We start from the raw sequence: 18604 nt of genomic DNA, 5'->3' as shown, positions 1-18604 counted from the left end.
GTCTAAGCTTGAAATATCGAATTTGAGTTTGTGGCAAAAACTCAATTCTTTAGGTTCACATTGATTTTATTCTTATGAATACAATAGACGTTTATTTACATTTATAAAAATATTTTTTACAAATTATGCTGCAAGAAATGCAAAAATATTATAAAGATTTGATTTGAAGTTGGTTTTATATTTTTATTTCATAAAATTACTATAAATAACATATAAATTCTTTTTTTTAGATTATTGTATAAATCTCCATGTTTTTTTTGCAAAATAGTTTCTTTTTTAAGGTTAAATTCTCATTACATATAGATAAAAAATGCTATGTACGTCTTGAAGTAAGAATGAGTATTGAATATTTGTACGCGTGAAAACATAATTAAAAAATATTATTTTTTTGTGACATAAAATGATGTAAAACAACAAAATCGTTTTAAAAAAATACAAGTGAAATAAAAAAATAAGTGAATATTGGAAATGTTACATTGAGAATGTTTACTTGTAAAAATGTTTACTTGTGAAATGTTTACTTATAATAATGTGTACTTATGAAATGTTTACTTGTAATAATGTGTACTTGTGAAATGTTTACTTGTAATAATGTTTACTGCTTTAGATATTTACAAATGCAAAAGGTATTAATTCTAAGAATATGTATATGTGGAACATTAAGTTTTATTTGAGTATTTTGGAAGAAAAGTTCTACAAATTAAGATAAACTTTTGTTTGTTCGATTTAAGAATAAATGATAAAAAATAATATCAATAAAATTCATGATTTGCATAAAGGGTCATTCTTGATTAATTTTGATGGTGTAAAAATCAACAAAAGCTTTTCAAGAGAGTTTACAGAATTCATAAAAATTTAGATACTTTTTTTACAAGACTTCTGAATGAGAAGTGATGATAGGAGTTCTCAACTTCTCGTTTTCATTCTGGAGAAATATTTCAGGTCAGATCTAACCCTGCACTTCCAGTTTGTATTAACCGCAACAGGTAATAAACCCGGGGCATGGAAGACGACATTTAGTGTCAGCATTGAAAGCGAAAATTCAATATCAACCTACCACTTGCTTCTATTCATTTTAAAGGGGGTAGGGGCAATGTTTGAAAAAATTAATAAACAAATTAAGAGATCTGTAATGATTACTCAAACTCATTTTGGCTACGAAGCATTTTGAATTTGGAGAGAGGTTTTAGACCATTTTATGAAGTAATCTGAAAATGAAGAGAAGGTAGGACAAGAAGCACTCTATGGAATTGCAGTACAATTAGAACTTGAGGTAGAGTAGTTAGGACGCGAACCACTGGGGATGTGAAGTCAAGACATGTGAGAGACAGAAAACGGAAACCTCTCCACGGGAACGTTGTGCAGCTAAAACGTTAATTATCTTTAAATTAGGAAGTGCAGTTAGGAGTGACATGATGTGTCGGTTGGAAGTGCAGTTAGGAGGTCACTATAATAAGGAAGTACAGTTAGGACATGATGTGTCGGGTGGAAGTACAGTTAGGAGGTCACTATGATAAGGAAGTACAGTTAGGATATGATGTGTCGGGTGGAAGTGCAGTTAGGAGGTCACTGTGATAAGGAAGTATAGTTAGGACTGATAACAGCCGATGGAAGATGACCCTATTATGATCTAAGGTGGAGGAGTCATGTCGCGATATAATGTCAAACGTACAATAATTAATTCACCAACCCTAACTCGCGATAAACTCAAAACTAAACCCTCCGAACAAACCGTATTGAATTAGAGATGCCGAGCGCCCGCAATACGGATACAGAAGGTCTAGAGGTGGAAAGCGCCCGTAATACGGTTACGGAAGGTTTAGAGGTGTGGAGCAACCGCAATACGCGGATGCGGAAGGTTTAGAGAAAATTGGTTTCTCCTGAGATGAAATTAGTTTCTCCCTTTAGCGCTGGTTTCCTTGGACCCGGAGGAGGTTTCTGTAAACCCGTCCTCCAGTCTGAATCATCTTCTCGTCTCCCTCCGCTACCAAGTATCCCTCCTTCTAGCCCACCATTCCTAAAATAAACTAAATTAAGCTTGGTTCCTAAACAACGCGGATTTGACAGTTCGGTCCTTATCCCAGCAAGCTTTGACTTTCGATCACAATTGTACCTACAGGGTGTCCCAATAAACATGGGAATTCAGTGACGAACTCGATATCGTCTTTGTTATGAATTTTGCATTTTATCACCTAATTTCAAAAGCCATAATATTATCATGTCTGCTAGAGTTTATTTTATGAAAACGGTAAATGGCTGTAAAGATGTGTCTATGTCTCCACAAGATGAAAAGTGGAGACGGACAAGTTTACTCTGTTTGTATACTAAGTACACCCTTATGCAGTCAAAACATAAACAAACAAATTGTAAGGATAGCAGACAAAAATCTTACGGACTTTCACAGTAGGTATCACTATACTAAATCGAAGAATTATTTATAAAGACGATATCGAATTCGTCCCTGAATTCCCATGTTTATTGGGACACCCTGTATCAAACATAAATTTTCTCCTGTTCTATTTTATACATTTTTGTCGCATGATTTTTTAAATAATAAAGTATGAAAAGACAAGTTCTAAGTTTAAAGATAGTTGAATTATAGTTTAAAACAAGATTAAATTAAATATAGAAGAAACCGAATGCGTCTTGCACTGGTTAGATCGAAGTAATGAAAGGCTTGCCTTGGTCTAGGCTATAACACAGCCAGGTTTTTTTATTAAAAAAAAAACTTTAAATGCTCCCAAAATAATTTATTATTATTCTATGTAAAAAAATCTCAAATGCATGGTTCGTTGCAAAAACAAATAATTAAATCATTATATCTTAAAACTTCTTAACAATGATCTTCATGTGTCCAGGATTCAGACATTTTTTTAAGCTAAGGGTAGTTGATTTTATTCAAAGTTTGACCTAAAGATTCTTAATTTTGTCGATCTAAAGATTTAGTTAGGTTAACGGTATAGACTTTTATAGGTGTAATACATGATCAAGTTTGAACCACAAATGTAGTGAACCCTGAGTGCGTTGGATTGAAAATAAAATAGCAAAGTTTCGTTGCTAATTATGATGAATCATCCTTAACACCCCCTTTTTATATGTCAAGCTCAATCCCTTTCTTCTCTGCCCTTCCGTGCAAAATTAAATTTAAACAATTGTCAATGCAGTAAATGTTTTTGGTTTTTATGTTTGAAAAGCTTTTAACTTTGAAATCAATAATTTTGAAATACAAAAGATCACTCAAACACTTGAACTCTTTAAACATTATTAAACATTTCAGCAATTTTTCTTTCCACAGAGGGGAAAAAGGTTGAAAAGTAAAGTGTAACCTGTACAGTGTACATGTACATCACAATGCACGAATTTAAACTGTAGATAAAACCCTTATATTAATTATTATGGTATTTCTTGATTTGGGCGAAATAAAAAACGCTATTTTTACTATTTTAATAAAACGTTTTGATTTGATTTTTAATCTCAGAAATTATTATGGCTCCGCGCCCATCTTCTATTTCAATTGTGAACATTTTCTCTCTGTATACATTGTAAAACGATAACAAAAAAGGTTTGCGCCTGCGGATTTTATAAAAAAAAATCGTGTACTGCCTACAGTACAATATCTTGTTTAATTTTACACGGTACTGCAGTACAATATCTTGTTTACTTGTACACGGTACTGCAGTACACTATCATGTTTACTTGTACACGGTACAGTATAATATCTTGTTTACCTGTAAAAAGTACTGCAGTACACTATCTTGTTTACTTGTACACGGTACTGCAGTACACTATCATGTTTACTTGTACACGGTACTGCAGTATCTTGTATACCTGTACACGGTACTGCAGTACACTATCATGTTTACTTGTACACGGTACTGCAGTACACTATCTTGTTTACTTGTACACAGTAGTGCAGTACACTATCGTGTATACCTGTACACGGTCAGCATGATGTAAGATGCTACTACAGCAATCAGAAGAGATCCAGCGTGTAGTACAATTCTACCGGGTATGTACGGCAGTACAGTGTACACTGAGAGAATTATAAGGATGATAACAGCCAGAACATGTACACAACACCACACCAACCAGAATGCAAGAAGGTTGTACTCCTCTTGTCTGAAATGGCAATATAAAAATGAATAAAAAGTTATTGAATACTTTAAAAAATGGAAAGTTTGACAAAGACTCAATGTCTTGGAGACAAAGCCCAATTTCTTATCCTTTTATCTTAACGAACTGATGATATAAACCTTTATAGATTATTTGATCTTACATCTACGACATTGGGTTGCGAAGATATGGGGATTAGAAATTTGAGTTTGAGGCAAAGACTGACTCCCTTAATGTGATTTCTGAAGCATTTTGGCCGAGGCTAAAAGTAAAAATATTAGAATTTTTTGAATTCTAAAATTATTCTAAAATTTATATGTCGAAAATCTTTGAAATTTTTTTTCCAACAATAAATGACACATTTTTTTTGGCAATCAGTGCATAAAAAATAAAAGATAAATTTTGTTTGTTTCATCAACTTACAGAAGAACAAATGCTAGGAATATGCTGGCCAGAATGTTTCCAGAATGATCGAAATATACAATAGCTGCTGCAGCATTCTCCAGGCTAGGTCTAGAATAGAATAGAATAGAATAGAATATAATATAATAGAATATAATAGAATAGAATAGAATAGAATAGAATAGAATAGAATAGAATAGAATAGAATAGAATAGAATAGAATAGAATGGAATGGAATAGAATAGAATAGAATAGAATAGAATAGAACATAATAGAATAGAATAGAATAGAATAGAATAGAATAGAATAGAAGAGAGAATAGAATAGAACAGAATAGAATAGAATAGAATAGAATATAGTATATAATATATTACCTAGGTTTAACGGAAGGTATATCTATATCCAGGATGATAACGTAAAGTAGGATTGTAACTGCGGATAGGATTGGTCCTGCTCCGACTCCCAGCCAAACTAACCAACTCCGTCCTTCTCTTTTGGCTCCCATCCTTCAACCTGAATAGTGTTCCTTTATTTACACTTTACAATTACAGAGTATTTATAGTGTTGTTAAAAACACCTTTATGTCGTTTATTTACAGTGTATTTATAACGTTGTATTAAACGCCTATATGTCTTTTATTTATAGTGTATTTATAACGTTGTATTAAACGCCTATATGTCTTTTATTTACAGTGTATTTATAACGTTGTATTAAACGCCTATATGTCTTTTATTTATAGTGTATTTATAACGTTGTAATAAACGCCTATATGTCTTTTATTTACAGTGTATTTATAACGTTGTATTAAACGCCTTTATGTCGTTTATTTACAGTGTATTTATAACGTTTCAGAGAACTTTTTTGGCGGGTACGAGACTGTACAGTGTATTGAGAACTTTATGTAGAGCCATTTAATTACAATTTATGTATACAGCGCGTTAGTTACTTTTACGTACAGATCTATTGACGAAGATTCTGTACAACTTAAGAATGACGGTTTTGTACTTTTTGTATAAGTAACTTTAATTACGGTGTTTTGATACTGTAACATGCAACATATTTTACTTTTAACTTGTTAAAAGTAAATTATATTGTGCTTTAGACAGCTTGTTTACATAATTTTTTATAATTCTTGATATTTTTTTGTGTTGTATTTACCTTTTAGTTTTAACAAAGTGTATTCCAGTATTTCAGGTTTCCTGTACATAAAAGCCTGTACAGTAATGTACATGAACTGTAGAGTGTATCCTTGTATTGTTTTGGTTTATGCCTGTAGTGCCTGGCATGAAACTGGTCTTGAACCGCCCAAGCCTGTGTGTATACCTGTATACCTTGATATCTCTACCTCCCTACTCTAAACCCTACTCGGAGAAACCTGTTGATCAACCGTCCTGCAAGATAGAAACTTAGACCTAGAGCAAAACCACACTTCACCAATGCTTGAAATATCTTAGGATGCCAAAAAAAATTGAAGAAATGTAAAACTGAAATAACGTAAACCACATGTCTTAACATTAATAAAAAGTTACTGCGTTTACGCAGTTCAGAAAAGGATATTACAATACATAAAGAGGAATTATGGGGGAGGGGGGGGGGGGGCGAAAAGATTTATCTTGTTATAACTCTTTAGTTTTCATGTTGTCAAATAGATAACATTGCTAATTCCCAAAAGAAAAATCAGATTAAAAAAGGATAGAAGAAAGAATTAGAAATTAGGAAAGAAAATTATGAAACAAACAAAAACCTGCAATTTAAGATACGGAATTATTAAAAAGAAATTTAGAAAGTAAAGAGCTAGAAAATAAAATTTTAAAAAGTTGAAACCATGAAATTGAAATTTAGGATTAGGAAGGATACAACAAGGTATATCTCCAAGAAAATTATACGGATATAATAAATGTAATCTGAAATGATAAATAAAAAATAAAAATAGATATTGAATGAACTACTTCAATAAAAAAAGAGGGAAATTAAGTTGAAATTAAGAGAAGAAATTCAAGAATTTACCTTGAGAAAAATTTCTTATATACTTAACACAGTCCAGAAAACTAATGTAGATAATTTAATTATATGTACGTTAACAATTAAAAATTATTGCTTTAAACTTCTTTTTTTTTCGATAAAGAAACCTGTCAAACTATTTGTAACATTCAGAGTAATAAATCTGAAAAGTATTTTCTACAAAAATCCCCCTTTAAATTGAAATTTACTAAATGGGAACTCCCCTCCCCCCCTTTACCATCCCATACCTGAGTATACCTGTCTACCTGTCTATATTACGCTCCATACATGATACAAGACAGATATAAACAACATGAATATGGTTTGAAATCTTGTTTCCATTCTTGTGTGTAAACAAACTGTAGAAAATAAACAAAATGAAAACAAACGTACTGCAAATTCTCTCCCTCCTACCCATAATAATAAACACAGGTAAAAATCAAAACATTTTAAAATTGGAAAATAAAAATAAAAAACGTTATTTTAAAAAGTATTATATATAATATACAAAAACTTGTTTTCTAATCGGAAATTGTTGGATTGTATAAACAAAAGGTTGTTTTAGTTTCCATCAGCTAATAAAAGCGTTTTATTAAAAAATACATGTTTAATTAAGTTACTTAAAAACTGTGAATTATATAAGATATTGATTGGGTTAAAATATTGCACTGCAGCAATGGCAATAAATAACTAAAACATCTATAAACAAAAACAAAAGATGTTCCATAGATTATTTTCACGACAATGTACAGTGATAACCAGAAATTTTCACGACAATGTAGACGATAAAGAAAAGGTAAAATTCATTCGAATTTACTGGTTCAACTTTGAGACCTCGTCCAGTTCCTCAAATATTGAATTAGTACGCCCAGAGGTTATAATGCAAGGAAAATTAATTGCAGTTGCATATACTCTGCATATTGGAACCAGTTCTATCTGGGCGGAATTTGTAAACAGGAATAGATGCATCAGTGTTCGTTGAGTATCCGTGGAAGATAAAAGCATTTAATTTTAATTTTCATAATTTTCATAATTCACATAATAGTTTCATTTGACCACCATTGATTTTATATGTGAAAGATGGATCCCATGTCAGGCTGTGAATCCGTCTTGTGTTACATTACCGCCCAGAGACAGTACTCTGCAATACAAAAGATGCGTACACCTCTGAAATAACTTTCCTTGAATTATAACCTTGATTTGTTTATAAGAAATTGTAAACTTTTTGTTTCTTCTTCTCAACAGCTTTACGAGGGAAAAAAGAGATATGTTAATTGAAAACATTAAGATTTTAATCTAACCTGAAAGGAGTTGATTATTTGCTACAAACTCTGATTTTCTAATCCGTTTATCTTTGCAACCCCCCAATGTCATAAACCTTAGATATTTCAAACTGTGAACTTTGTTAGATCAAATACTAAAAGTTTAAAAGATCAAAGTTTTACACTCTCAGGTTGCAAAAATATAGGGATCGGAAAATTTGAGTTAGTGACAAAACTCAAATTCTTTTACTTTAATTTGACATCGTGGTGTCGTGTCAAAATGCTTCCATCGGGACAAAGGAACCTAATTCTATGATTAAAGATTGATAAAGCGTAAAAAAGATTCTAAACTAAAAATATATTTATGAAATTTTTCTTGACATTTTTTTGTCCTTTCTATAGTTTATTTTGTAAGAATAAGTTTTTAAGATGTCAACCAGTACGACTTTGCGACCTTACCTTGGAAACCTTTTCTGTTGCATAAAAGGATTTAAAAACTCATCATGAACTGAAAGGGACTGTAAGCGTCATCTTTAGAGACAAAGATGACAATGCTCGATTCACAACAGTTCCCTTGAAACCTTTTCTGATCAATAATACTAAAGATATTGTTGTTTTTTTAGTTGTAAAAGTATTTAATTTGGATAATTTATATATCCATGTTTTCCTGCAATTAAAGTTAAATGCACAAGTAATTTTCAAAATCATTAACATTAATATACTTAATCCACTCTTCACTAAAGCCCAGTTTGTCTTCGGTCAGAGTTTTACAAATAACTACAAACTCTCGTATGCCGAGTTCATTAGCGCCTGATCCAATCAGGGTTCAGTCATGTGTTTGGTTTTGAGTTTCCAGACAAAGCTGGTACCCCAACATATTGTGTGAACATATTGTGTAAACATATTGTGTAAAAACTAACAAATACTTCTGTCACACGAGAGTTTTTTAAACTTCAATCTTTTTTTTAGTTTCTGGACTGCAGTGCTACGTATGTGATAATCAGGATGGAAATGAGGATAAATGTTTAATAACAGTCAAAACATGCAAATATGAGGAGGATAGGTATTATCATTATTATTATTATTATTATTATTATTATTATTATTATTATTATTATTATTATTATTATTATGTGGGGTGTTATAAGAAAATATATTTTCTAAGAATACTAACCGCTATTTTTGTTTTTCTATCCTTGATGAAGACTTTTATTGATTTTTGTAATTTTAAGATTTTTAGAATTTTTTCTATTTATTGTTTATGTTTAGATGTGCTAGACTAGACGAGTGTACACGGATAATAAAAGAGAGTATGACCCTCTGCCATTACATCTGGTAATTTAAAAATAATTAAATAAAATAAATAATTAGGGGTGAGAAATTCAAATTGATGTGAAAAAAAATGTGATTTTCTATTAAAAAAACGATTCTTTGCCATTAAGTCAAATTTTATAATCCCTATATCTTTGCAATCTGACGGTGTAAACACTTTAAATTTCCAATTTTGATTGTTTGATCTGACAGAATTTGCAGTCTGAAATATTTATGGTTTACAATGATCTGCAATGATATAGGAATTAGAATAATAAGACTTTGTGGCAACCAAGAATGTAATGCAAGGAAAGTTAATTGCAGTTGCGTATACTCTGCGTACATATTGAAACCAGTTCTCTCTGGGCGGAATTTGTTAACAAGAATAGATGCCTCAGTGTTCGTTTAGTATCCGAGGAGGTTAAAAGCATTCAATTTTGATGATGATGATGATGATTAATTCACATAAGAGTTTCCTTTGACCACCATCGATTTTATATGTGAAAGATGGATCCCATGTCAGGCTGTGACATCTGTCTTGTGTTTATATTACAGCCCAGTGACAGTACACTGCAGTACAAAACATGCGTACACTTCTGAAATAACTTTCCTTGCATTAAATCCTGTGGCATGTGGCAACGACCCGTTTTCTTTACATGATCCTTTGTGAGGTTTACAATTTGTACTTTTGAAGATGTTCTTTATAGTTTTAGATAATATTTACCAACTTACTAAGTGAATGTTTTTTTTGACAGATAGCTTAAATGATAGGTTGATTGATTGATTGATTGATTGATTGATTGATTGATTATTAAGGTATGAGGATTGGAAGTGTGCGGAATGTTGTCAGGGGGACAGATGTAATTATTATGTCACGGTAAGTTTTTTTTAAAGTAAATTTTTTCCTTTAATTGTTATTTTTTTATACAAATCTTCTTTTTCAGCTTGGATCATCAACAGTAAGGAGCAGTTTGGGGCTCCTGGCGGTCTCTATATTTGCTCTTCTTTACAGATCTTAGCTCCATCTGTTTTTATGGAGCTTTTGGCCTCTGCAACTGTTTATGGAGCTGATGGCCTCTGAAACTGTGTTATAGAGCTGATGGCCTCTGAAACTGTTTTATGGAGCTGATGGCCTCTGAAACTGTTTTATGGAGCTGATGGCCTCTGAAACTATTTTATGGAGCCGATGGCCTCTGCAGCTCAGTGAATGTTGCTCTTCTTTACATATCTCAGCTCCTTTATTATGATAGAGCTGTTCAGTTGTTAAACTCATTGGTATTTGGTTTTCAATTTGAGTTCTTAGCTCCATTTATCATCCTGCAGGGCATAAGCTTATAGCTACAAAATCTTTTCTAAGAAATAAAGCACCTTGAGTTTACCTCTCATTTAAACAAAATTATCCCATATTTATTTTTGAGAGCAAAAATAAAAGTAAAAAACAAAAGTTTAAATACACCTTAAACCCCGAGGTAATAAAATGGCCTCGTAAGATATTGTACGCTACTTTAATTCTAGTACTACTGTACTGTGTACATAATTTGTACAAGAATTTATTAATATTAACAAGATCATTGTACACTGTACAAACTTAATCACAAAACTAATATCAAAAAGAATCATTCTGAAAGATAATGTTCTCATGATTGTAATATTTTATCGAACTTATTGATAGCTAAGTATTGAAAACAGTAAATAAATCCAGTGACTACAAATTCTTATAAAACTATTTCTTATTTTTTAATGTAACTTTTCTACATCTGAAGGTTTTCACACAATTTTTCTTCTTTTTTACATCAACATTCTTTTCTAATCTTATTTTCTTAGATTTATGTCTGATGGCACACAAACCTTCATTAATTTTCTTTGGTGTTTAATGTGCGTATCTTGCTCAATTGTTCAGAGGGAAGATAACAGTAAATTGTAAACAAATGATATTCTTATGTAAGCAAAGTAAAAACCTTATGAAACAATTTTCTCAAATAAACATATTTACGACGTGTACTTAATTCTCTTATTCAGTATGAACAAATATCAGTTTACAAGAATGATTTTATTTACAATGTTGGTGGTAGTTCATTAGAGTGGCAGGATGCACATGTTACCTAAATTATAATATCTTAAAATTACGCAAAAGTCTAATGTTTTTTTTCTTCTGAAAATTCTAAAAATTATTTTTATATTCAATTAAACGTAAGAGTTACAAGGTCACAGATTAATTTCGCATACAATCAACGGTTTTGTACTGTACTGTATATTTTTCTTTTACTTTAAATGTTTCCTGTAGTGTACTTATTCACTGTACCTGTTTCTTTAACTTCATCATGGTACCTTGCACTGTAAAGTGTACAATTTATGTACATTGTACATACTCCTTATATTGACCATGTCACTTAGACTTTACCTGATATCCTTGTACTTCCCTTTAAAGGTTTCCTTAATGTGCCTGTTCTCTGTACTTTATACATGGTCCCTGTACTGTACCTGTTCCTTGTACGCTCCGCAGATTTTCTGTCCGACCGGGTCCTCTAGCTCGGAGTAGCACAGGCCGTGCCGGGCCGGGGACAACAGTGGAACCGGTACATTGGCGTTCTTCAGAATATCTTTCATATCCTATCATATAATAACCTTCAACTTCAATTCATAATCCTTAGGAATAGAAATTATGAACTCTGTCAGATCAAAAAAGGTTAAAATTTCAGGTTTACACGATCATGTTGCAAAAATATAGTGATTAGAGATTGAAAAAAGTGCAGTTCCCTATTATGGTCATTGAACAAATATGGTTTCATTCATTCCATTCAGATCACCCATCCCTGCCAAAAACTATAGAACTACTAACATTCTTTGGAGTTTTGAGCAAATATGAAGTGGAAGCCCCAAGTCAATTTTTTCATGACATTGCATGAAAATATCTTAAACTGTTTCTTAAAAAAAGCATAATCTATGAACATACCTGGGAAATATGATGAACATACCTGGGAAATATGATGAACATACCTGGGAAATATGATGAACATACCACATGACAGCTTCATGACAGTGTCCATCTCTTCTGACATGTTTAAATCTAGAGTCTTTGTGATCATTTGCCAGTTCATTTAAACTAGCCCAGTTCATTTCCAGGTCCTAGAACAATAGGATTAGTGCTGTTTCCGGAACAGTCATCAGACATCACCGAGATGGACATCATTTTTTTCATTATCATATTTGTTATGGGCATAACATAATCTCTGGATCAATATTTTCATTATTGTACGAATTATCAGAAGCGTTGTCTTGAATAATATCATCAATATCATCAAAAGCAATCAAATCACAAACATATTTAAAATAGATGGTATTTGTGTCAATTCATATGTATATGTTTTATCCAACCCACCTTTAGAGTTTCATATCTGAGTCTTCTGTTATCGCTGCTATCTTGATAAATACTGTCAAACTGAGACTCCCTAAGAAATTACATATCTAGTGCAATTCATGGCATTCAAAGTTAAGGAACCAACTGGTATTCAATTATATAAGACCCATATTTATCTAGGAGGAGTAGAACATAAAACTGTTTTCTTTCTTAACCTTTCAGATTACTATGGTCTTATCCGCCTGATTATAGACTGAGTATAGATGGGACTAAATCTCTATGCAAACCAAACCAAAATGACTAAAATAAGATAAAATAACTCTCTCCTTGTAGGTAGTTTATCAGATCATTCTTTGGTCAAAACTTAGAGATAAGACCAATAAGAGACCTATCTTTTGTAGAGTTCCAATGTATCTCCAAAATCAAATTATAAATCTTCAATTTTAAATATCGATATAATTAAATATAGAGTTCAGGCCCGAAAGTTTAAGCCTCTGGCTAGGTAAAAAAACTTTAAGTTGTTGTATCCTAATTTTATAATCATGAATCTACTATGAATCTACCTGGCTAGATAAAGAAGAGCTTGAAGCTGTTGAATCTCTTCAACCTTCCAGAAACTGCATGGAGAAGCAAGCACGGAACTGTTTAACCAACCATTTAATACTGAAGACATCTCACCAAAATCCAACCCTAAAAAACAAGTGTAAACACAGAATTTTACAAAAAAAAATAACTATCACACATGCAAAGGAAGTTTACAGAATTATTAAGCTTTCTTAGGACAAAACTTTGTAGTAATTTCCCACCTTTATAGTGTCCCCGGGGAACCTTTTCATAAGCTCTAGCTGTATCTTTCCCTTTGACAACATCTCTTGCTCTTTGTTCAGCTATCTTCTTCCTTTCTTCATCCGGTAATGGATAACCCTGTTAATAGAAAAGAAACTTATCAAATTGGTATTAAAAACGTATAATTAAATGCACTATTTTGCTGTAAGCACAATAAAAAGTTTTGTTTACTAAAATAGAGTTTTCTAATTAGATAGTTGCTTCGAAAACTTACTTCATCGTCACATCCTATTCTGAGGATAGCTCCACCAGCTTTGCAAAGTTCTGGAGGAATATCTTCGAACAAGGAGCTATCAACCTCATTGTTACCTGTTTGAATAAGAAAATTATACCAGAAAGAAACTGATTGATCTTGTGAATTAAAACCCCTTACATTTTGTTCTTGATATCAAACAAAAGTAATCATTTAGTTTTAACAGACATCTCGTTGAAAATTACAAACAGAATTGTAAAATCGTAAATTCCCTAAATATTCAGCTAGTATTTTTAAACATAATGTTCCCATAATATTGAAATGCTTTCAGTATTTTAGTCATGATCAAATGTTTGGATTTCTTCAAACAGTGCATGGCTGAACCCAAAACATGATAAAGTCAGGTTAGCCCTCGTTGAGGATCATTACCTACGCTAGTAGGATAAATCTGAAGACCGTTAAAAGGCTGCCACATTCTGATGATATCTCCTGTCTCAGGATAAGTCCAAAGATGATGAGGCCCAAATGCCCAATGATCGACTTCAGCAACAGTGTTTACATACTCAATACCAAGAATCTCCCGACCAATGTAAACAAGCTTCTCAACCCAATTGTACTGCACAGGGTAGTAAACCTGTACAAAAAAGGTTTACAAATCCAATTTTTTTTAAATACTTGGCTTTTGGGGCACTTCACGCCCATCTTCTATTTAATTCATGAACATTTTCTTTTTGTATACACTGTAAAACAAAAACAAACAAAATTTAGGGAAAATAAAATTTAGTTGGAGGCTAATTTTTTTAAATTTTGATCATCCATAAATCTTCCCTGTGGTCATGTGAGGTCCCGCACAAAATTTGGGTCCGATCTGTTTAGCTGTTTTGACATTTATTGGACACAAACAAACAAACAGACAAGCAAAGTATATATAGAAGATTGATTGATTGATTAACTGAGGTTTTTATACCTGGCTTCCAGCACCTCCTTCTTTGATATCAGTACAGATGCATTGATGAATTCCTCCAGCATACCATGGCAGATGATTCACAATCCAGAAGTTCTTGCCCTATAAAATCTTTATTAATTTGCATCAGTTCTCAAGAGAAAATTTGCCTATTTAAATATTCCACAGATTGTTAATAAGCATTCTCTTCTCGCTCATACTGACTATCTCACTAGGGAGAAATGCCTGAATGGACTGCCTGTAAAGAGGAATCCAGGTCAATATAAGACCACATGGAGACGCAATAGGAATAGAAAGCTTAAGGAGATGAATCTTTCCTGGGCTAAAAAGGACAGACAAGAATTTAATAGAAGAGTTCAAGCAGCCTTCATTCAGTCTCACAAGGAATAAAGAAGGATTAAGTAAGTAGAGCTGGGCACATTCCAACTTTATCTAGCCGTTTTGTTAACGGTTAGTTGGAACTGTTAAAAAATGAAAATTTCAGTTAGCCCTTAATTTGAGGTAAGAACGGAATGTTTGTTCCGCTAAGGGCATTTTCCGGTTTTTTAGATTACCATAAGTCAACAATCTCAATTTTATTAACGGCGCTAACGGAAAATTTTTAACAATTGCACAGCTCTGTCATTAATAGTACTGTTATTACAATATGAAAAAATTTTCTTAACAGTTAAAAAAATTGTTAACTGCACAGCTGTTAACTGTTTATATAGTATTAATGGCGTTAACAACATAAAAAATTTTGTTAACAGTTAGAAATCATTAATTGTTAATGATTTGTAAACACATTTAAAAACATCAAAACGGGTAATTTTTTTTTTTAATTCGTGCAACTTTGATCATATAAATAACAAAATTCACCGTTTTTAGCTTTTCAGTTAATGTTTTAAACTGTTAATTTTTTTTCAAAAATGGCTATCTGTTTCTTTAATGATCTAAAAATTAAAGGTTTTTGCCAATCTTAGCGAACTCTTCCGTTAATTTTCGAAAACCTCCGTTTCATTAACGGAACTTTTCCAAGCCCTATAAGTAGGTAAGTAAGATTGTTAATTCCCTTTTCTCATTGCTCATATGCCTTTTTTTTAATTTTGTATGAATGAAGTTCTTTATTCACCTGATGAATGATCACAGATGTCATGTTTCCAACAGGGGTTTCAAGCTCCAAATCCTCCCTGGAAAATAATAGGACATTTTCATTATTTTCTTTCATATCTATCCAATAAACTGCTTGAAGATCTTCATGTTATTGGTTTACTAATGGAGATAATAAATGCTGTGAAGACATCCATCATTTTTTTATTTTTTAAATGTTGTAATTTTTATTCAAATTCAGCTTGATTTAATGTCTAAACAGAATGCCTTATATATGAATGTTAATGATTTGGATGCAATATACACAACTAAATTTGGTTCCAAATATGGATTTTTTTCTGATACACTTTGAAATTATACCTGATAGCTTTGGCATTGATCATGTCGTATGCCTTGGAACCAGTTTGCTTCCTGTAGCACAACTCTCCTACCTACATATAAAAATGTGATTAAAGGAACAAAATTATACAAGTTTTGATACGATAACAGTTGCAAACAATCCATAAGTTTTCTTCTAAATCTTGATAGCAAGAATTAAATTCTTAGATCTTGAACTAATGCTAAGATTTAAACTTACAGAATCATTTCCAGGGAAGGTTTGGAAGCAGAATGGATCCATTTTCTTTCCAATAAGGATCTCATAAGCCAAGGGCAGGGTCCACTAAATATTAAAGTACTTAAATTGTTTAGACGGAAAACTATTTATATAAAATAAAATTTTCTTGAAAAACACTCACAGAAAGTATATTCATAAAATATCAATTTGTTCTTACTAAAGAAAACCACCCCAGAATATAATGAACAAACAGTCTGCCTTGTGCCCAGTGTTCCCAATGGCTGTACAATTTTTCACTCCACGTCTTTGCAAATCCAAACATTTTGGATAGACTTGGCTCTGATTGGCCTAATTCACTAAACAGGAGTCACAAAGATTTTTATTATTTATAAAACTGTCCTTGATCTTTTAGATAGGTCAAAAAGTATGATAGAATTTCTTCTTACAGCTTGTATCTTTTGTACCTGTGTTCCCCAGACTACAGGTTTGGGTTCCGGCATCTCCTCAGCTGATCCAACAACTTCACAGCTGGTTAGAGCTATCTCTTCATTAGAACTTCCATATGCTATTCCACCAATACCTAGGAATATGTTCAACTTCTAAGGTGGTTAGAGCTATCTCTTCATTAGAACTTCCATGCTCTATTCCACCAATACCTATAGGAATATATGTAACTTCACAGCTGGTTAGAGCTATCTTTTCATGAGAACTTCCGTGCTCTATTCCACAAATACCTATAGGAATATATGTAACTTCACAGCTGGTTAGAGCTATCTCTTCATTAGAACTTCCATGCTCTATTCCACCAATACCTATAGGAATATATGTAATTTCACAGCTGGTTAGAGCTATCTCTTCATCAGAACTTCCATGCTCTATTCCACCAATACCTATTGGAATATATGTAACTTCACAGCTGGTTAGAGCTATCTCTTCATTAGAACTTCAATATGCTATTCCACCAACACCTAGAGTTATGTTTAACTTTACAGCTGAATAAAAATCTGAAAAACTTTTCCCAAAAATTTAAGCTTCAGGTAAATCATAATCCTCTATTGATTAACTGGCACATGGGAACCCTTTATCATTTGCAAGCATTGTTACCTTCACAAGGCCCACATGGGATCTCATAATCCTGCTGATCACATCTCCTCTTCCTATCCCAACCCTGAGCAATGGGCATTTATTCAAAATAGGAGTGAGCATCGACTTCAAAATGTGGCAATATTAGTGCCAAAAGAACCGGCTTTAGAATAGGGTAAAATATGTATCAAAAGCCTCGGCTTCAAAATAAGGCAAAAGAAGAACAGGGTTCAAAATGGGGAAAAATTTATATCAAAAGATGTCACCTTTTCAACAGAGTTCTTTTAATATTCTTCTCTATTTTTAACACATTAATTGTGTTGAATTTAAAATGGCCGGTCTGTTTATTATATCGCAAAGAAATTGAGTCTTTGTCACAAACTCTGATTTCTCAATCCCTATATCTCTGCAACCCAATGTCGAAGAGCTTAGATATTTCAAACTATGAAGACTTATAGATAAAATATTATAATTTTGAAATATTAAAGGTTTACACCGTCAGGTTGTAAAGAAGTAGGGATTAGAAAATTTGAGTTTGTGGCAAAGGTTCAATTCATTTGTGTATGTATTGCACAGGGTTGCCCACAAAGGATGAGATTTCAGAGACGACTGTACGGAATGTAAACTGTCTGTTTGATTAAATTACGATTATCTGCAAATGTAAACTTGTTTCTTTCTCTGCCATGTCCTTGAAGTTGTTATTAAAAGACTATTTTCAAGGAAAATACTTAATTAAACCTTGGTATCATCATGTTATATGAGTTTCAGTTCGTTTGTACAGTCTCTGTCTTTGAGAAGTAGGTACATAGCTAAATACAATTTGTTAAAATTTGTCTTCATATTTTAAGATTTCTCTTTTTTTGCACTTTTTAGATGTTAGACTGGGGTTAAGAACATTTTTCGAAATCGGCAGACCCTGATTTGCAACAAATATGTTTATTCATAATTATTGTTTAAATACGTAACAAAAATAATTCAAAATTTCAATACATACATGAGGATTTCCATCAGCTTGTGAATAAACAGAGTACACCATGCAAAGCAGTACAAACAAGCAGTACACCTTCCCCTCTGTCAGTGGAAATATCATTAATTTTTTTCTTTATTTTTTTTAAATTTTAGCTCACCTAATGAACCCATGATGAAGGTTAATGACTGAATAACTGAAAACAAATTAGGTTTGTTTGAGATTAGAAAAATTACAATTGTGTCACCTTATCTTATTTAATGTAAAATATTATATAAAAGCATATTGTGACGCTGAGAGGCGCTTTCTCTGGAAGCTCTGCAGTGAGACCCAAAACATGATGCACATTACAAAAACATATAATTATCTGTTTAACTTTTATTAACTTTCAAAGATGTTGGTATCCCTTTTACTCCATGCATGAAATTAAATTTATTTTTCATTTTTTCCCAGAAAAAA

The 18604-nt window shown here is 32.1% G+C and overlaps 2 protein-coding genes and 1 long non-coding RNA gene across 4 annotated transcripts; 1 reads left to right on the top strand and 2 right to left on the bottom strand.

Annotated features, from left to right (window-relative positions):
- Positions 1-786: 786 nt before the first annotated feature.
- LOC111709466 (uncharacterized) lies at positions 787-5881 on the bottom strand. Of its 2 annotated transcripts, XM_023483127.1 has the most exons (6): positions 5674-5881; positions 4890-5028; positions 4537-4626; positions 3934-4119; positions 1903-2017; positions 787-925 (listed from the first exon to the last, which is right to left on the bottom strand). In XM_023483127.1, exons 2-6 carry the CDS (start codon positions 5018-5020, stop codon positions 869-871), a joined length of 579 nt encoding a protein of 192 aa, XP_023338895.1. In that variant the 5' UTR covers positions 5021-5028; positions 5674-5881; the 3' UTR covers positions 787-868. The 2 variants fall into 2 exon arrangements, with proteins under 2 accessions (XP_023338895.1, XP_023338896.1); XM_023483128.1 differs by lacking the exon at positions 787-925 and having other exon boundaries at positions 1272-2017; positions 5674-5879.
- A 3161-nt stretch (positions 5882-9042) lies between these two features.
- LOC111709462 (uncharacterized) lies at positions 9043-10801 on the top strand. Its single transcript, XR_002766866.1, has 3 exons — positions 9043-9113; positions 9906-9966; positions 10034-10801. It is a non-coding gene; the product is annotated as an uncharacterized LOC111709462 (long non-coding RNA).
- A 276-nt stretch (positions 10802-11077) lies between these two features.
- Positions 11078-18404, bottom strand: LOC111709461 (uncharacterized). Its single transcript, XM_023483123.1, has 16 exons — positions 18306-18404; positions 18173-18249; positions 17200-17263; positions 16560-16675; positions 16117-16200; positions 15900-15970; positions 15562-15619; positions 14454-14552; positions 13916-14120; positions 13508-13602; positions 13254-13371; positions 13011-13137; positions 12469-12538; positions 12087-12215; positions 11571-11699; positions 11078-11191 (listed from the first exon to the last, which is right to left on the bottom strand). The coding sequence occupies exons 1-16, from the start codon at positions 18316-18318 to the stop codon at positions 11144-11146; spliced, it is 1503 nt and encodes a 500-aa protein (XP_023338891.1). The 5' UTR covers positions 18319-18404; the 3' UTR covers positions 11078-11143.
- Positions 18405-18604: the final 200 nt, after the last annotated feature.

Source organism: Eurytemora carolleeae, unplaced genomic scaffold (genome assembly GCF_000591075.1).
Source record: "Eurytemora carolleeae unplaced genomic scaffold, Eaff_2.0 scaffold962, whole genome shotgun sequence".
Taxonomy (NCBI): Eukaryota; Metazoa; Arthropoda; class Copepoda; order Calanoida; family Temoridae; genus Eurytemora; species Eurytemora carolleeae.
This window is presented reverse-complemented; position numbering and strand designations above follow the sequence as displayed.

Excerpts from the sequence above, each read along its gene's own strand:
- LOC111709466 (XM_023483127.1), bottom strand. The coding sequence starts at position 5,020 with ATGGGAGCCAAAAGAGAAGGACGGAGTTGGTTAGTTTGGCTGGGAGTC. Across the intron at positions 4,120-4,536 it reads TTCCTAGCATTTGTTCTTCT|ACAAGAGGAGTACAACCTTC; the intron begins GTAAGTTGATGA and ends TTGCCATTTCAG. Across the intron at positions 926-1,902 it reads CAAGGAAACCAGCGCTAAAG|AATGAAAACGAGAAGTTGAG; the intron begins GGAGAAACTAAT and ends ATATTTCTCCAG.
- LOC111709461 (XM_023483123.1), bottom strand. Across the intron at positions 15,971-16,116 it reads CCTTCCCTGGAAATGATTCT|GTAGGAGAGTTGTGCTACAG; the intron begins GTAAGTTTAAAT and ends TTTTATATGTAG. Across the intron at positions 12,539-13,010 it reads GCTCTTCTTTATCTAGCCAG|GGAGTCTCAGTTTGACAGTA; the intron begins GTAGATTCATAG and ends GTAATTTCTTAG.